Source organism: Diceros bicornis, chromosome 5 (assembly GCF_020826845.1).
Source record: "Diceros bicornis minor isolate mBicDic1 chromosome 5, mDicBic1.mat.cur, whole genome shotgun sequence".
NCBI classification, from domain to species: Eukaryota; Metazoa; Chordata; class Mammalia; order Perissodactyla; family Rhinocerotidae; genus Diceros; species Diceros bicornis.
The window spans coordinates 25066826-25084576 of record NC_080744.1 but is presented as its reverse complement, the minus strand read 5'-3'; the positions used below and the strand labels follow the sequence as shown (position 1 = coordinate 25084576).

General features: G+C 42.3%; 1 protein-coding gene across 1 annotated transcript; it reads right to left on the bottom strand.

The window, feature by feature from the left end:
• Nucleotides 1-9106: 9106 nt before the first annotated feature.
• Nucleotides 9107-10136, bottom strand: LOC131405284 (olfactory receptor 6J1). The gene is given in 2 exon segments (XM_058540357.1): nucleotides 9107-9822; nucleotides 9825-10136. Coding segments are annotated over 2 exon segments (987 nt in total). The 5' UTR covers nucleotides 10096-10136.
• Between the last annotated feature and the right edge of the window lie 7615 nt (nucleotides 10137-17751).

Genomic DNA, 17751 nt, shown 5'->3' with positions numbered 1-17751 from the left:
CTGTTCACATAACGTAACAACCTGGGCTATTTTTAAAATACAAATTCCTGGGCTGTATTCCCTAGAGTTTGATTCAGTAAATCTGGATGGAGTCTGACCATAACATCTGCATTTAAATACCTTCCCTAGGAGATTCTGATGCTGCCTGTCTGCAGACACTGGTCTAAAGAATCTTGGGTCTCTGCTACTTGACCCAGAAGGCCTTTGTGGAGAAGTAGGGCCTATGGCCCCAAAAGTTCATCTCCTGCTTGCTCCAGAACCACTTCTCTTTGGGAGGCTGCACCGCATTCTTGTCTGATTTTCCCAAACCTAACACAATGCAAATACTTTCCTCAGGAGCAGGTGCAACAAGAGTCTGAGGAAGGTCACCCAGAGCACCCTGTTTACACTACCAGGCCCACATGGATGCATGCCAGCACACACACACACTTACACACCCTCCATCTCACTAGGCCATTCCTAACATTCCCAGGGCTGGGACTAAGAAATCGCTACGAACATACCACACAATTGGCATCTTTCCTGGTGAGTTCTAAGGATTTATGATAACAGTTCAAATCATAAACTCAGGCTCCTCAAAGGCCTAGCAGTTTACAAGGAAAGATTCCACAGATAGACATAAAAGACTGTGACTAATCCCGGTCCAGGAAGGTCTTGCGCTGTTCAGTGGCTGGCAGGAAACGTGCTAAATTTAACTTCCTCCTCGGGATAGACACTAAAATATGTGTGCTAAAAACGCAGTGTGGTTTCATTGCCAAAAGGGTGGTGAAATCTTGATGACTACCTGTCTCCACTCTGACGTATCACACTGTAAGCCCACAACTGCAGGTACAGTTCGTGACCAGATAGAAAATAATCATTAGCTGAAAACAAATACAATGTCCAACGAATGGTGCAAAACTTCACTTTTCTCATCATGTGACATTTCAGTTCATACAGAGTCCTCTCTGGATGGGGTCTGGAGGGTCCTGTTTCTCTGGTCTTCCTCCCTCTTCTCCCCTCCCCCAGGGTCCTGGTCTGTCTTGCAGAAGCAAGCGAGACATTTGAGATTTTGAAGGTCAGTGCCAACCCCATCCAGGCAAAACAGCTCAAAACAAACCATCTCTTCACTTGCTAATATTGACTGTTTTTCATAGTATAAGTTCAGCATTATTATGCTAGAAAAGTCTTTGTCTTTATTCTACTAAATATCACTCTTCACTAGGGTTGAGGAGGAAAGACAATCCCAGCCTGACAGAATAACGAAAATAAGATGTTCCTAGACAGAATACTAAAGGGGATTCATGGATGCCAACAGATGCACAGAGCCCTCCCCCCAGCCCAGGAAGATGAGACCCCATTCTCTTGGTTGGTGACTCTTTGTAAAGGTGTAGGAGGAGCCCTCTGCAGACCTGGCCTTGATGATGGCTAGATGCTCCTTCCTCGAGTGTGTTCTGAGGCCTGATGTAGAGTTTGATTTAATTTGGCATCCTCAGATTTTAGTTGACACCTATGAGTATCAACTAAAATTAGACAACCAGAAGAAACCTGGGACATGCTAGTGACTGAAGAGGACTCTGAAGGGCTAGGGGTTGCAGGTGATATTTCGTCTCCTCAGTTTGAAGAGTCTGACTTTGGAAAAGAAGGAGCATGAGGCTGAACACCTGACAACTAATGTAGTGTCAGAGAACAGGGTTTGGGGAAGGACTTGTGACTTATGACAGAAGATCTTTATGTCTCTGATAAATTATGAAGTAACTAACACAAAATATGGGCCTCATGTACTTCCTAAAATTTTCAAAGAAGAGCAAAGCGTCCAAACAAAACTATAAAACCATGTAGCAACGGTTTCGTACACGGGTGTGCGGACTGGAACTGGCCCTTGACTAAGTATTTCTGGTCTGTGAGGAAATAAATAATATTTTCTCAATATTTTTAAATTCTGAAATTACGTCCTTTCTAACTTTTTCAGGATTAAACTATTGTTCTTTTATGAAAAAATGCTGATACTCAAGATTGTTTGGGGGTGGGAGGAAAAGTTATTTATTATTGCCAAACATAACAATTTCAGGAATTTTTCCTTATAATTTTAATTAATTTTAGTAAAAGCCTAAAGTCTGAGAATGCTGCATTATAGAAGACCAGAATGGGTAAAGATCCTGAATTTTATCACAAGATCAACAATGTGGAACTCATGACTAGAGGATGACCGTGCCAAGATAGTTCAGAGGAAGCAGATCTAATTAAAATTTCAACAGTTGTGTATATGTCAAAAAGGAAATCACAAAACTGAAAATGGAAGCATATGGACGGGGATGAAAGAAGAAAGGAACAGGAAAATAAAACCTGGTAGGAGTAGAGAACTGATGTTAAGATAAATGGAAGACATGGATGGTGCTGTTTAAATTCAGATTGCAAAACTAATCCAAAGCAAAGCAGGATAAGTCTCCTTCCACTGGAGGCAGAGCACCTAGTAAATTCTTGCCTAACTGACAATTTCACTTACTAGAATGTTGAAGAAAGATGGTCAGACATAATTTTTATAGATTTCAAGAAGTCAGATTTCAAAATGTTCCAAGGAAAATTACCTAAGGGATTTATAAGGGACAGTGAGTTTTCAAACGTGAAGTTCCAATAGTTTTATCCCAAAGGCTCCTGCTGAGGAAGAAAAGGCGCTTCACCAACCAGAGTACAGCTCACCGGTTGTCTTCTGATGCCATCAAACTACGAGCAGAGATGAATGTCGAGTCTCTTATATTAAAAAATGAACCAAACAAGTAAAGCAAGGACAGTTCATGTGAAAACGTTAAACCAATTTGAAGGTTTTGGTGGACTGGGAGCTCAGTTTCCAGCAATAAAGGATGAAGCTGCCAAAAAACCTAATACGATGTTAGGTCTCCTTCCCAGCACGGGTAGGGGACTCAGCAGCTCCTCTGTTCCCTGATCTGATCCGAGGTTCAATTCTGAGACATTTTTCCTTTTTTATGTAAAAAAAAATTTTCAATGTAGAAAAATAAAGAAAAAAAAAGAAAATTTAAAAGCCATCCGTAATTACACTCCTCAGAAATAAGCACCTTAAGTATTTTTAACATATACATGTATGTGTATATATATTCTGAGAATACACATACATATATACATACAGATACACACATATGCTATTATATATAAATATACATTTACCAGAATGAAAGCATGCTGACAAAGTGCTTCATGAAATTTTTTTAAAACTTCGTTGTTATAAATCTCTTTCTATAGCAATAAATACAGACTATAAGACATATATCATTATTCTTAATTGTATTCCATTGTGTAGATTTGCTATAATATATTGATCCCATTTTCTATTGTTGGGTTTTAGAGCGCCTTCCAAATGTTTTTATATCATAAACAGTGTTAAGCACCTTGTACATTTATTTTTGCCCATTTAACCAATGATTTCCTTCCTAGATGTAAAATTGCAGGATCCAAGGGTGTGCAAAATATTAAGGCTTTTGATAAGCAATGAAAAATATTTATATGAAGCAACCAGAAAAGGGAAAGCAATCCAGCAGAAAAATAAATGTTTTATCTTGGCATAGAGGCCAAAAATATGAATAAGCAATTTACAGAAGATATACAGATACCAACGAACATATTCAACCTCACTACTAGTAGAAGAAATATAAAACAATAATACTATTTTTTACATGCAGATTGACAAAAATTTTGTAAGATTGGCAAGATCTTGTAATGGTGAGGAAGATGGACATTTTCATGCAATGTTGGTGGGAGAGGAAATTGTTATTACATTCTTGTAGGGAATTTGGCAGAATCTACCAAAACAATCTAGTCCTGAAATTTAAAACGGGCATAAAGTATGAGCCATGAAACCTAATAGTAGGAATTTATGCCAAAAAATTTTAGCACCATTAACAAAATGCTGGAAATCTCAATGTCCATTTGTTATAAAAGTGATATCTAAAAATAAATTAGGTAATTTTATAGGTAGTGACATGGAAAGATATTTTAAAACATCAAGTTGCAGACAACTCATATGACACCATCCCACTTTTGTAAAATAAAGATGTGTGTGAATAAATATGTATACGTGTTTTTGTGTGTGTGTGTGAAGAAGTTCAGCCCTGTGCTAACATCTGCCAATCTTCCTCTTTTTTTTTTTTGCTGAGGAAGACTGGCCCTGGGCTAACATCCGTGCCCATCTTCCTCCACTTTATATGGGACGCCGCCACAGCATGGCTTGCCAAGCAGTACATCGGTGCGCACCCGGGATCTGAACCGACGAACCCCGGGCCGCTGCAGTGGAGCACGCACACTTAACCACTTGCGCCACCAGGCTTGCCCCTGTATATGTTTTATAAGCGTAAAAATGTTTGCTGCAAGAGAGTGGAATTGGCTGGTAGGGCTCTCATGTTTGACTTTATGTACTTCTGTACTGGCTGAAATTTTACAACGAATGCATATTTTTATAATTAAAAAATAAAGTTTAAAAACAAAAAAGCTCTCCAGTCAAAGGCGATCCTAATTTTGATTTATGTCCATGATGCGAGTTTCAGGTGTGCGCTCCCTTGGACAGGAATCAGGTCTGCTTGCCTTGCTTCATATGCGGTCCAGCACAAACATTTACCTCTAGCTGACAAAGCATGTGGAAGCAACCAGCACTTCGGGACTGGGCTGCCGGAGGGCTGGCTGTGTAAGGGCAAATACTGAAAAAAAAAAAAAAGGTAAGAGGCTTAATTATCCCTGTTGAAAATAAGGGAAGAGACTTCTATCCTCTCCCTTTTCTCAGACATTTACTTTAGTAAACTTGTAAATTCTTTCCCTGTAAGTTCTTTGAAATGTATGTACACCTTTTTGAAAGCTAACTAAGCCCCTGGCCAGCTTTGTGACCCAGATGTCTTTCTTAAGGACCTGGGAACCATCCCTTTGAAATGTAACCCCAAGGAAGGTAGCTTTCATATCTGCCAGTCTCTGTGGGAAGGTAGGAACCTAACTTCAGTGGACTCTTCACTCCCAAAATACCTCTTGTCGTAAAGATACAAGAAGTTTATTTTTCCTTTGGATAAAGCCAATTAGCTAACAGATGGTCACCCCAATTCCCACGTGAATTTAGGATGAACTACGTGTGACAAAGGGTGTTGTCAAGTCCTCTCACTTGAGGACTAGTTATTTATCTCGACAAAATGTATGTAATTCATTGTATCTATTTGGCTATATAAAAGGGTGAGATTTCTTTCTATCTTTGCAATCTCTTTACAGGACTGCCTGTGATGTTCATCACATTCTGATTTAATGCTTATTCTGTAGTAAAGTTGTTTTCTTTCTCTTCTGCATTTGTGGAGAGGTGTTTTTGGTTGGCAGGAGATTTCGCTTTCAGTTATATTTCCCCAACAGCTGCCGAAAGTCCAAAGACCTCGTATGCCATGGAGGCCTGGGAGCCCCCCATCTGCCTGCTGCAGCCTGGAGCAGCCCGCTGGGGCTGGTGGGAGGGTTAACAGAGGCCATAGGCAAATGGGCACGTGGGGGCCACAGATGCGTTAGGAAAAGGAAGTCACGTCACAGACTAGAGAAATCTGCTGGGACCAATTGGACACACTTCTCTGATCCCTAGGTTTTCTAGGACCATTCAACAGGCCATCTTTAAGGCATTTGGCCTTGGAAATGGAATGAGTGTAAAAGTGGGAGCAAGTACAGACTGACCAAGGCAAAGTTTTCAAGCAGATAAACTCTTTCCTGGTCCTCATCCCCATATCTGAACCCATTATCATTTCCTGAACCCCCAGGGGGCCCTCCCAGTGCCCTCAGGCTTCCTCCTCCTCCATTTCTTTTCACATCTCCTATCTGATGGGCTGAACTCTTAGATTGCCCAATCCAATAGAAGATTTGCATTTTAAAAACAGACTACTGCTAAACTGAACACATTTTCATTTTATTTAGTAAATATATATTGAGCATATCTAGCGTGAGAAACACCAACGTAGGTTCCTGGGAGAAAAAGGGTAGGGGACTGGAAAGGGGGCCCAAAAATGAACAACACCCAGTTTTCTGCCCTCGGTGCTGTTTGCTGTCTCTTGAGGAAGACAGACAGACAAGCACACCAACCCCACAGAGGATAAGAGGTCTAGAAGGAGGAAGTGTTTTCTGTGGGCTGAGAATGGAAATGCTTGTTAAAGGTTTTCAGTGGCAACTTGGAAATGTGTTGCTGCTTTTAAATCCGAACCCAGAAACTTTTGGTCAGTGGTTTAAAGCGTTCCTGGGGCTAGAATAAAAGAAGAAACAAAGGATCGTGAATCTCCAAATGTTTTAAGTGAAGCATTTTCGGCAGAGAAAACGTGGTTCTGAGGCCCTTTCAGCGCCTTACAGGAAAGCAGAGAGGCCTAGCTTCCTTCTCTCCACTAACCTGACCCTGGATGCCTGCTCTATGTCTTTAATCTCACGGAAGGCTGGGCCTCAGAGCCTTAAGTGCTTTGCCAGATGTACTGCAACAGTAAACTGCCTCTAGGACCGGGTGTGCCCGGGGAGGCCCTACCAGCCAAAGAGTCTGAATCTTGGAGCTTGGGTCTACTCAAAGAAGCAGGGTCTTTGGCACATGCGAGATCTCCTCAGTTTTCTACAGCTCCCGTTCCTGGCCTGCTAACTCACAGCTAGACTCTGCTTACCTGAGCTCACCTTTCATTATCTATTACTCGTGGGATCTGGCTGTCTACTTTGGAAGGATTGTCCATCTGCTTAAATTTTTAAACGTTATAAGAACTTTCGAAGCTATAAGAACTGAGACACCGAATAGACAAATGGACAACAGCCAGACCATATACGGCAGTAGAACTCTGACCCAGAAACTCTGAAGCAACCAGGCCGGGAAGCCAACCTACAACTTCTGCAGCAGTCAGTCCAGAACGGTCAGGACGTGGTCAGGACTGCCAACTTCCCTATTTTTTCCACCCCCATCATCTCCCCCACTTCTTTCCAACTCAGGACTAATCAGAGAAAGCCAAATATGCTCCCCAAACCAGTCACAAAAGATGCCTTGCTTCTAGTTAGCCCACCTCCAGCTTCCTCGTCCCAAAAACCTCCAATCAGAGCACACCTGAGCCTTACCTTCTTCTGCTATAAAGCTTTCCATCTCCCTTCCTGCCTTTGAGTCTCTGCCAAACCCAAGTGATGGTGGCTGACTCCTTTGCTATCACCAGCTCTGGATAAATAGCCTCTGTTCTCTTTTGGGTGGTCTTTGTTTATTTCCACAGCACCTACAGAGTTTCCTTAGGTGTGCATGTGTCCTTCTGACCAGTTCCATGCAAAGCACAGGTGTTAATTCAGGCAAAGTGAATGCTGCTGTGCTAGAGGCGAGGGGGACAGGAAAGGAAAGCTTAGACCTTCTGATGAAATTGAAAAGTTTGGCTTGCACTCACCTGAACCATAGGCCTAGATGGTGCCAGTCAAGCATCTCAGGCAGTATTTGGGCACTAGGAGTTCAGACTGAGAGTTTAGTTGAAAACAGACATCTTTCTAGTTCCTTGGAGCTATAAAAGGTGAGGGGCTACAGTTGGTGCAGGGAGACAGCTTTGTAGTCAAGCTGCTTTTAGGTCACAAGAAACGAAGACCTTCTCAAAATTTGTTGTTATTAGTACCCTCTAGTTGATTCCGACTCTTGATGACCCTGTGTACAGCAGAGCAGAACCCTGCCTGGTCTTTTTGTACCATCCTCTTATCTTCCAGCACTATATCAAACAATATTCCACTGCTATTCATAGGGTTTTCATGGCCAATTTTTCAGAAGTGTGTGGGCAGTTCCTTCTTCCTAGCCTGTCTTACTCGGGAAGCTCTGCTGAAACCTGTATATCATGGCTGACCCTGTTGGTATTTATTTGAAATACCAGTGGCATAGCTTTCAGCATCACAGCAACACACAGCTGCCATGATATGATAACCAACAGAGGGGTGGTGTGGTTCCCTGACCAGGAAATGAACCTGGGCTGTGGTGATCAGAGTGCCAAATCTCAACCACTAGACCACCAGGACTGGCTGCCTTCTCAAAATAGCTCAATAAAAAAGGATTCGATTTATGGGTACAGACAAAGCTCATCAAATGCAGGAATAGGAAATAAAACTCTGCCTGCTCCCTGGGCTGGGAAGTCATTAGAGAGGAGGACCCTTCACCTGTGTCTCTGCAGCTGAGGGGCACTCATCTATCTCTTCTCTATTTTTCTCTATACACCAACTTTATTCTCTTTGATGGACAGACTGGCTTCTTCTAATTTCTTGTCAGCTTGTACATGGTCCCCAAAGTGGCTACTCCAGCTGCCAAGCCTACTTGGGCTTCCAGGGGGAGCATCATATTGTCTGCTACAGTCTCTGCATCTCTTAGTTCAAACTGTCAAAACTGAGACATTTGTTTGCACAGTTTATCTGTCCCGGCCAAGCCACACAGGTCATAGATCACTGGCCAGGCAATGGATGGTGCCTTCAGTCAGATTATCCATCCATGGGTCAGTCATTGGAGGCTGAGGAACAGGACTGTATCTTACGTAAAAATGTGAGCATGTTGGATATTATGAATGTGTTCTATTACAGGAAGCAGTATTATTAAATAACACTGAGGAAAAACAATGGATTATGGGATATGACAGTGCATTGGAGGATAAAGAAGGTTATTCCTAGAAAGATTCCTAGAGAAGATGGAAGGAAAGAGGGTCCCTGCAGAAGGGACCAGGAAAGACTTTGTGCCAAGCAGATAGAAGAGTTGTATTCAGGATCCCTGTGGAAATGGGGCCAAACATGTTGGGACTTCAATAGGACACAGGCTGCACAGCCCTTCTATAATTCTTAGAATATTCAGTGTGAATGAGGCTTAGAGATCATCAAGTCCAGCTCTGTCACACTTCAGATGAGATTATTGAGGGCCAGAGTGGCTGGTGACACAGGGACACAGCTGTGGCCGCAGAGTTAAAGTTAGAATCAAGGCCAGAGTCCAAGTCCCTGTCTCCAAGCTCAGTCTTCTTTCCACTATAGACCATTCAGGATCCCTTAGCTAGCTCACCCTTGTGCTAAGGCAAGTCCTCTCTTTCTAATACTGGAGATTTGTACTATGGATACGTGGGGGTGAAAAGCAAGAGGGACTAGCCCCTCATTAGCGGTCTTTGTTAGAGGACAATCTGCTTCTCAGCATTGTCCTCATCCTCTTTTCTAAAACTGCTTGAACCCTGACCCACGCATCCCTGAGGACCCCCAATACTGTGTCATTCTTCAGAGTATATATAAAGGGGTTGAGGAATGGAGCCACAACACTGCTCAGTACTGAAGGGACCTTGTTGATGTCCAGATTTTCTTTCCGGGAGGGAGTCACATAGATAAACACTGTGATGCCACCAGAAATCACGACAATAGTCAGGTGAGAAGTACAAGTGTTAAAGGCCTTCTTCCTTCCACTTGCAGAAGGGATGCGCACTATCGTCAAAATGATGTACGTGTAGGAATAGGCCACAAGAACTATGCAGCAGAGGATGACCGTGGATGAAAGCATAAAATCCATCAACTCAACGGCTGTGGTGTCTGCACAGGCCAGGGCCAGCAAGGGGCCACTGTCACAGAAGAAGTGGTTAATGATGTTGGAGTCACAGAAGGGCAGCTGGGAGATGAGGATGGTTGGAAAGAGCACAGATAGGAAGCCTCCCACCCAAGAGAACACGACAGTCCCAATGCAGACAGGAGGTCTCATGATGGTGCCGTACTGCAGGGGGTAGCAGACGGCGGCATAGCGGTCATATGACATGACTGTCAGCAGAAGAAACTCTACTGTGCCCAGAAAGAAATAGAAATAGCACTGGGTGATACACCCAGCAAAGAGATGGTTTTATCGCCAGATATTAAGTTGGCCAACACTTGTGGAGAAATGACTGCCGTGAAGAGGATGTCCAGGACAGAGAGGTTGCACAGGAAGAAGTACATGGGGATGTGGACGCAGGAGTAGGACAACACGATGGAGATGATGAGCAGGTTCCCCAGGAGCGTCAGCAGGAACGTGGGGAGCAGCAGCACCAGGAACAGCAGCTCCACCTGCCTGCTGAGAGGAAATCCCAGCAAAATAAACTCCGACACCATCGCAGTCTGATTCTCCATGGGCGGGGGGGGCCTGGCTCAATTCCTCTAATGGAACAAAGGGAGATAATACTTAGGAGACTGTTCAGTGTATGGAGCCCCATGTCTGTTCACGAGAAGAATGTGGACATAGAATGCGTTAATCCAAATTAGATATGTAATCCAAATTTAACTTGTTTTAAATTATTTGCCTATCATGTCGGAATTTTTTTTTAAACGATAATGTTCACTGTTAGCAAGGGTGCCTGCCTTGAGACCTACACTGTCACACAGTTCATGCGAGCTTTCTAAAAAGTAATTTAGCAATTTGTATCAAAAACCTTCAAATTGAGCAAATCCTTAGACTCAGAAATCCTACTTCCATCCTGAGGAAATAGTCATGGAAGTGTTAAAAAAGATTTTGCCACAAGAATATTCACCACAGAATTGCTATAATAATAAAAATGTGGCAAAATATCCAATATCTAAATATCCAAAAACGGAGGATGGAATAAATAAATTATGGAACATCTAAACAATAGCATATCATGCAGCCATTAAAAATTTTATTTTACAATGGTATGTGATAATGAAATATTCACAACACATTGTTAAGTTTTTTTAAAGCAAGTTATAAACTAGTAGTAACATGATCCCATTTAGGGTAAAACGTAAATCAGCAAAGTTCCTAGAATAGTCAAGACATTGCTGAAGAAGAAGATAGTGGGGGGACTTGTCTTAGCAGATATCAAGACTTACAAAACTAGAGGGACTAAGGCAAGATGGTTTTGGCACAAATATACACAAAATGACCAGTGGAAAGAAATGGAGAGCCAAGAAACCGACCCATACAAATATGGAACAGTGATAGATGTCAGAGACGAAAGGAAGCTGGTCCTGCTGGTCGTCTATATGGGGAAAAAGTAAAATTGGATTTCCCACCTCATAGCAGACACTAACATCCATTCCAGATGGACAAAAAAATAAATGTAAAAATCAAAAATTTTAGAAGAAAAGATAAGAGAATATTGCTTTTGGCCTCAGGGTGGAAAAGAACTTAATAAAGAATATCAAGAAAGTGCTAAATAAAAAAGAAAATATTGATAAATTAAGCTACATTAAAACTAAAAATTTCTGTGTATTAAAAGAGCCCCCAGGGCCAGCCCTGTGGCTTAGCGGTTAAGTGCATGCACTCCGCTATTGGTGGCCCGGGTTCAGATCCCGGGCGCTGCACCGACTCACTGCTTCTCTGGCCATGCTGAGGTCACGTCCCACATACAGCAACTAGAAGAATGTGCAACTATGACATACAACTATCTACTGGGGCTTTGGGGAAGAAAAAAAAAAAAGGAGGAGGATTGGCAATAGACGTTAGCTCAGAGCCGGTCTTCCTCAGCAAAAAGAGGAGGATTAGCACAGACATTAGCTCAGGGCTGATCTTCCTCACAAAAAAAAAAACAAAAAGAGCCCCCAAACAAAGTTAAAGGCAAAGCACAATAAAGAGAACATATCTGTGACACAGATAATGGAAAAACATTTAGTATCCACAATATATAATCAATATATTGACTCTTAAAAGCCGTAAGATATAGATAAGCAATCACTAGAAAAGTGAGCCAAATGTGGCCTGAATTCCATTAAGAGGAAAGACATATAGCCAATAAATGTACAAAAAGATGCTTGATCTCATTAGCAATTAAGGAAATGCAAATTAAGACAACAACAAGAAGCCATTTTATAGGCATTATATGTAAAAAAAAAATAGAAATATGGCAATAACAAGTGTTGGAAAGAATGTGGAACCACAGAAATTCCTTTTACGTTGCTAGTGGGAGTGTAAATTTATATAATTGCTTGGAAAATAATTTGTCACTACCTTGTAAAGGTGAAAATTCATATGTTCAGTGACCCAATAATTGTACTCCTAGGTAGAGAAACTTGCACGTATGCACTAGAAGATGAACAAGAATATTCACAAAAGAAAGAGACAGAGAGAGAGAGGAGGAGGGAGGAAGGGGAGGGAGGAGGAAAAGAAAGACAGATAAATGTCCAAAGGCAGAAGAACAAATAAATAGTGATATGACCACAGAATGGAATATTACACAACAATGACATAAATGAACTACAGCTCAATCAACAATAAGGATGAAATCACAGAAACATTAAAAAAAGGCAATCCCAGAGTACTACACACAGCAAGATTTATAAAACTTAAGCTTAAAAACAAACAAAACTAAATAGTATGTTGTATAGGCATTGCACACGTGTAATAAAATACAATTTTAAAAGAGAAGGGAATGATAAACACAAAATTCTGAACAGAGGTTACCTCTGGGGTGGGGAGGCAGGGCATGGGCTAGGGGAGGCATCCTTGTTAGTAATTATCAGTTTTGGATTTGGGTGATGGCTCAATGGTGTTCAATATATTATCAAGCTTTATAATTTAGATTTAGGTAAATGTTAAATATATTCTTCTATATGTGTCAAAATTTATACTTAAAAAGATAATAAAGAAAATATAAACATGTGTATGTAAAGAAGATAGGGAATATGCCAAACTGTTAAGAGTGGTTATTACTGGATGTTAGGACTCCAGGGACTCTTTATTTTCTTCAAAGACAATAGGAAAGCATTCGCCCTTGAACAGCTCTTGGTCTGAAAGAGATGTGAAGGAACCTGAGTTCAGGGAAATCACAGAAATGAAGGAAAAATTAAAGGAGAGCAAAGTTTCTTTCATAGGACATTTGCCCTGGGCTGTTAGTCTAGAAAGCAAACCAAAGATTCTGGAGTCTGTCCCCAAGACATGCCAGCACCTCAGTGTAGTTATGTCACACGGATGTAACTCCAGCCAACTCACTGTGTCTGTATTGCACAAGAATATTTTCTTTTTAAAAGCTTTCTCGAGATAAAATTCACATACTATACAATCCACCCATTTAAAGTATACAAATCAATAGCTTTTAGTATATTCACAGAGTTGGGCATTCATCACCACAATCAATGTAAGAACATTTTTTTAACAACCCACTCCAAACCTTGGCAACTATTAATCTACTTTCTGTGTCTGTGGATTTGCCTATTCTGGACATTTATATAAACGGATCATACAACACATGATCGTTTGTGTCTGGCTTCTTCACTTACCATAATGTTCTCAAGGTTCATCCTTGTTTTGCATGGATCATAGCCAAGGATCTTGAAGAAGGAGTGTGCAGGAGGAAAAACCGTGGTCCCTGGGAGAAACCCTGACCCCTGGGCATGGCAGACACACTTGCTCTCTCTCACTCACACACTCACACACACGCACACACACATACTGCAATTACTAAGAGCAGATATACTCAAAGTTATAAAATCAAGAGGAATGATACAGTGGGTGAACGTGGGCTTCATCACCAAATCTGGAAATGGTAAGATAAGGGAGCAAGACAACTCATTTAACTCTCAAAATATATTTTTTCAGGAATTGCTACTGTACTCAGTGGAAAATCACTCCCTTATATACAGAAATATCAAGAAGTTTAATGAAGGCAAAGATACATCTCCTTTAGGGAGCCCAGAAAAGCTGAATGGCTGGCTGCTCTGCACTCATCTCAAGTGGGGGACCCCTCATGCCGCTCTACAGCTCAGGTCTGCTCGCCTGGGCTTTGCTGCCATGTAGGATCTTCTACAGTAATTATCTTGACCAAAAGCCACAGTGAGCTCCACATTAGACCAGCAGTGTCTGACAGGTAGAATGAACCGCCTCCAACTCATCTGGATTTCTGCTCTGGCTATGAAGTCCTCCCTGACAAGCATGCACATGGTGTAGATGACTGGAAGGTCTAGTCTGTTGGATGTTTACACTACTCAGGAAGTTATAGTGTGTGCACCCATTCCAGCCACTGAGAGGTCTACAAATACTCTGGAGCTTTGCCCTCAGTGGGTGAGGAAGTGGCCTTCAGCTTAGCTGGGCCATCCATTGACCATGGAACATCCCATGCTGTCTATACAGTCTTCCCCAGCTGGAGGGGTTTGGGACAGTCTCTCCACTAAGTTACCAGATGGTGCTTTGTTCCCCTCTCTTGCTACCATCTTCCCTGCCTGCCCCCCAGGCCTCTGCTCAGCACCTACATCCCAGTCTTGGTTGCTTCTTGACTCCAGGGCAAAAGGGAAAAGGAACGCTATGCTCACCTGATGGACAACAATGATCATTCTGCTTCTCTCATTTACTCCTCCTCTGTCCCCTCAATCCAACATGCACCACCTTGCCATCAGATTTTTTCAGAGACTGGCAGGCCAAGTACTGCTAGGGCTAGAGTTCTTCTAGGATTACTGCAGGACAGTGGAATATGTCAAGGGGCAATATAGCTAGGGCGTCGAGAAAACTCTGGACTCTTGAAGCCAAGAGACCTGTTTTCAAGTCCCACTTCTTACCACCCTTGAGACTGGAAAAATTGCTTCACCTTTCTGGGACATCTGCACATGAATCCTCACATGGCAAGCAGGGATAATGCTTTTTTCCCCATCTTTCTCACAACCTGGTTGAGAAGCTCAAAATGGGAAAATAAGATAATTCATATGAAGTGCCATCATATCAAGCATTGTCCATATTTTTAGAAGCTCTGCTATGCTGCAATTTTGCAAGGAACAAATCTGTTTTCCTTGTCCCTACTGAGATATCGGCCATCCCATCCTGGAGCACTGTCAATTCTGCCCTCGGATATATCTTGTCAGGCCACAGCTCTGCCTCGATCAATTGGTCTCTCCTTGGATAGCATATCTAGTAGGCTACAAGAGTAAAGACAAAGGCAAGATGCTTCTTTACATGGGAATTTTACTCATCCTTCCTTGCCTCGGATTCCTGGGAATGAGGAAACCACTGCCTGTCCTCCACCATCTGCATTCTACAGAGGGGTCAGCAATACTCAGAGCAACACTCATAGAGGAGACTCAGCAATACTCACGTTAGTCTAAATGAGGCAGACTGGCCAGCCCCCAGTATGTCCTGCCCACACTGCAACCCCAGGCTTGGGCATTGTCACACTGAAGCTTTACTGCCCCCAAACAGACTCTGCATTCTCAGGGCTGAAAGGGGCAATACTACGGAAGGGTCTCATGTTTGAGTCCCATGCTCAGACCCCACTGGGGCAGGGTGGGATGGGGCAGGATTGGCTCAGGTGAAAGCATGCACTTTCTGAGAAGGATCCAATCATGGGGGAGTCCTCAGGGGGCACAATTTACAAAGCTGTCCCTGAACACTGAGCCTGAGCCCAATGCCCCGAGGCCCACTTAGGAAAGGATGCGAACCCGAAGATGTCTACACTAGCAAGAACTGGAGTCAGAACACTAGCCAAGATCAACACCTCCAGAAATATATGAGAGTCTCACAGTCACAGTCCTCCCCCTGCCCTCTCTCCAGTCCACTATGGCAGTTGTGTCCCCCCCTACCACTCCATGCTACCTAAGTACCCTTCTTTCCAGCGTCCTAAACTACTGCTATCAATATGCCAAATCTTCAGTGATCTTCCACCATCCACAAGAAAAAAACCCAAGCTGCTCAACCTGGCAGTCAAGAGCCCCATCCCAAGTCTCTCCCAGGAATACCTCCCAGCCTTGGGTTCTCACCTTACACACTCCCATACGCATCTTTTACTTCACTCTAACCGCTGTCTTCACTCTGCCTCAAACTGCCACCTGTGCCCTATGTGTCCTGCCATTGGGAATGTCTTCACCCACCTAAACTCCAGAGCTCAGCTCTTGTCCGTTCTGCTAAGCCTACGCTGAGTTCTCCCTCTCTAGACATACCTTTTCTTGCACTTGGAAACCAGAATCCACAGTGTAGAACTTGAGTGTTTTTTAACCTTTTTTATTGAAATATAACACATATACAGAAAAGTGCACAAAACATAAGCTCAATGAATTGTCATAAAGTGAACACATTCATATAACCACCACACAAATCAAGAGATAGAATGGTACTAGCACCCCAGAAGTCTCTCGTAAGTCCCTCCTTCCAACCCAAAGGTAACCTTTATCCTGATTTTTTAACAGCATGAGTTAGTTTTGCCTGGTTTTGAAATTCATATAAATGGAACCATATGGTATGTATCATTTTGTGTCGAGCATCTTTTGCTCATCTTATAATTTGTGAGATTCAACCATGCTGTGTGTGACTAATTTTCAACACCATACAATATTTTACCATTTCACATACGTACACATAGCCCTTTAGCTTGAATGGGCCTCTGCTTTTTAAATTCAAAGTATCAATGACTAAGAAAACAACATCACTTTTCCAATCAGAAAGTTATTTTTTAAGATCCAAAGCAAAACTCTTACTCTATAGAAATTTATGTAACATGAATGACATTCATAAATTTATGGATTAAGGCACCAATTTATGATAAAAGTCAATGACCTTAGAACAATACCTATATGAGGACACTCCTTCCAGAAAGTTTAAGTCTCCCACCTTATCTTGCTTTAACTCCAGCCACTCCAATGCCTGCCTTCCCTTTACCTGAACATGCTAACAGTTCTGGCAATTTGCTGATCATAATAGGTGACAAAGACAAATATTTTCCGGGCCCAACCAACAGTTTTCTTTTAATTAACAGCTTTATTTTTTTTATTTTTTTTATTTTTCTTTTTTTTTTTGAGGAAGATTGGTCTTGAGCTAACATCTGTTGCCAATCTTCCTCTTTTTCTTTTTTCTCCCCAAAGCCCCGGTACATAGTTGTACATCCTAGTTGCAGTCCTTCTAGTTCTTCTATGTGGGATGCTGTCTTAGCATGCATGGCTTGATGAGCAGTGAGTAGGTCCGTGCCCAGGATCTGAACCAGAGAACCCCGGGCCGCCAAAGCAGAATGCGCGAACTTAACCGCTCTGCCACCGGGCTGGCCCCGCAACCAACAATTTTATGATGTACTAGAAACACCCATAAGGATACCACTCATAAGTGTTTTTTTTAAAGCATTAGCTTCACTATGTAATTGCTATTTTATATTAACTACCACCTCCCTCCAATTGCATATGGTCATAGAACCATAGAATTCTGGAGATGGAAGGATCCTAGTACTACAACCTCCTCATTCCACAGGTGGAGATATTACATCCGACACACACAAGATAACTTGCCCAGGGTAACCAAGCTGTTGAAGGAATAAAACCCAGCTCTCCTGACTATAGCAGTTTGGAGGAGAAGAAAATCAGTGAAGCCTGGAAGTGCATGCACATGATTCATGGAAGATGTGAGATTAAAACTAAGCTTTAGAGTCTTTAGATAGAGGGTGATGAGCACTGGTATGTAAGCACAAAGAGCCAGGTACTGGGTCAGGTTACCACGTATCAGTTATATGCCTCTCTGAAGGCAGAAACTAGATTTTAATCATCTTGGTATTCCCTGAGCCTAGTACCATATGAGGTACATAAGAGAGGCTCAATAATGAGTGAATAAGGAGTGAGTGAGGGAGCGAGCAAGTGGACATGGAACCTTATACTCTGGAGAAGCTTATGTAAAGAGGAAAAAAAGGATGAACTGTGGTGAAGGCCTTCAATTAAAAGGCAGGAGAAGGATTCACCACAGGGAACAAGAGGAGTAGTCAGAAAGCAAACCAACAGAAATAGAATCATGCTGAGGAGGAGAAATCCAAGACAGTAGGAGTGTCAACAGTGCCAAATACTATGAAGAGGTTATAAAGAACAAGAATGAATAAA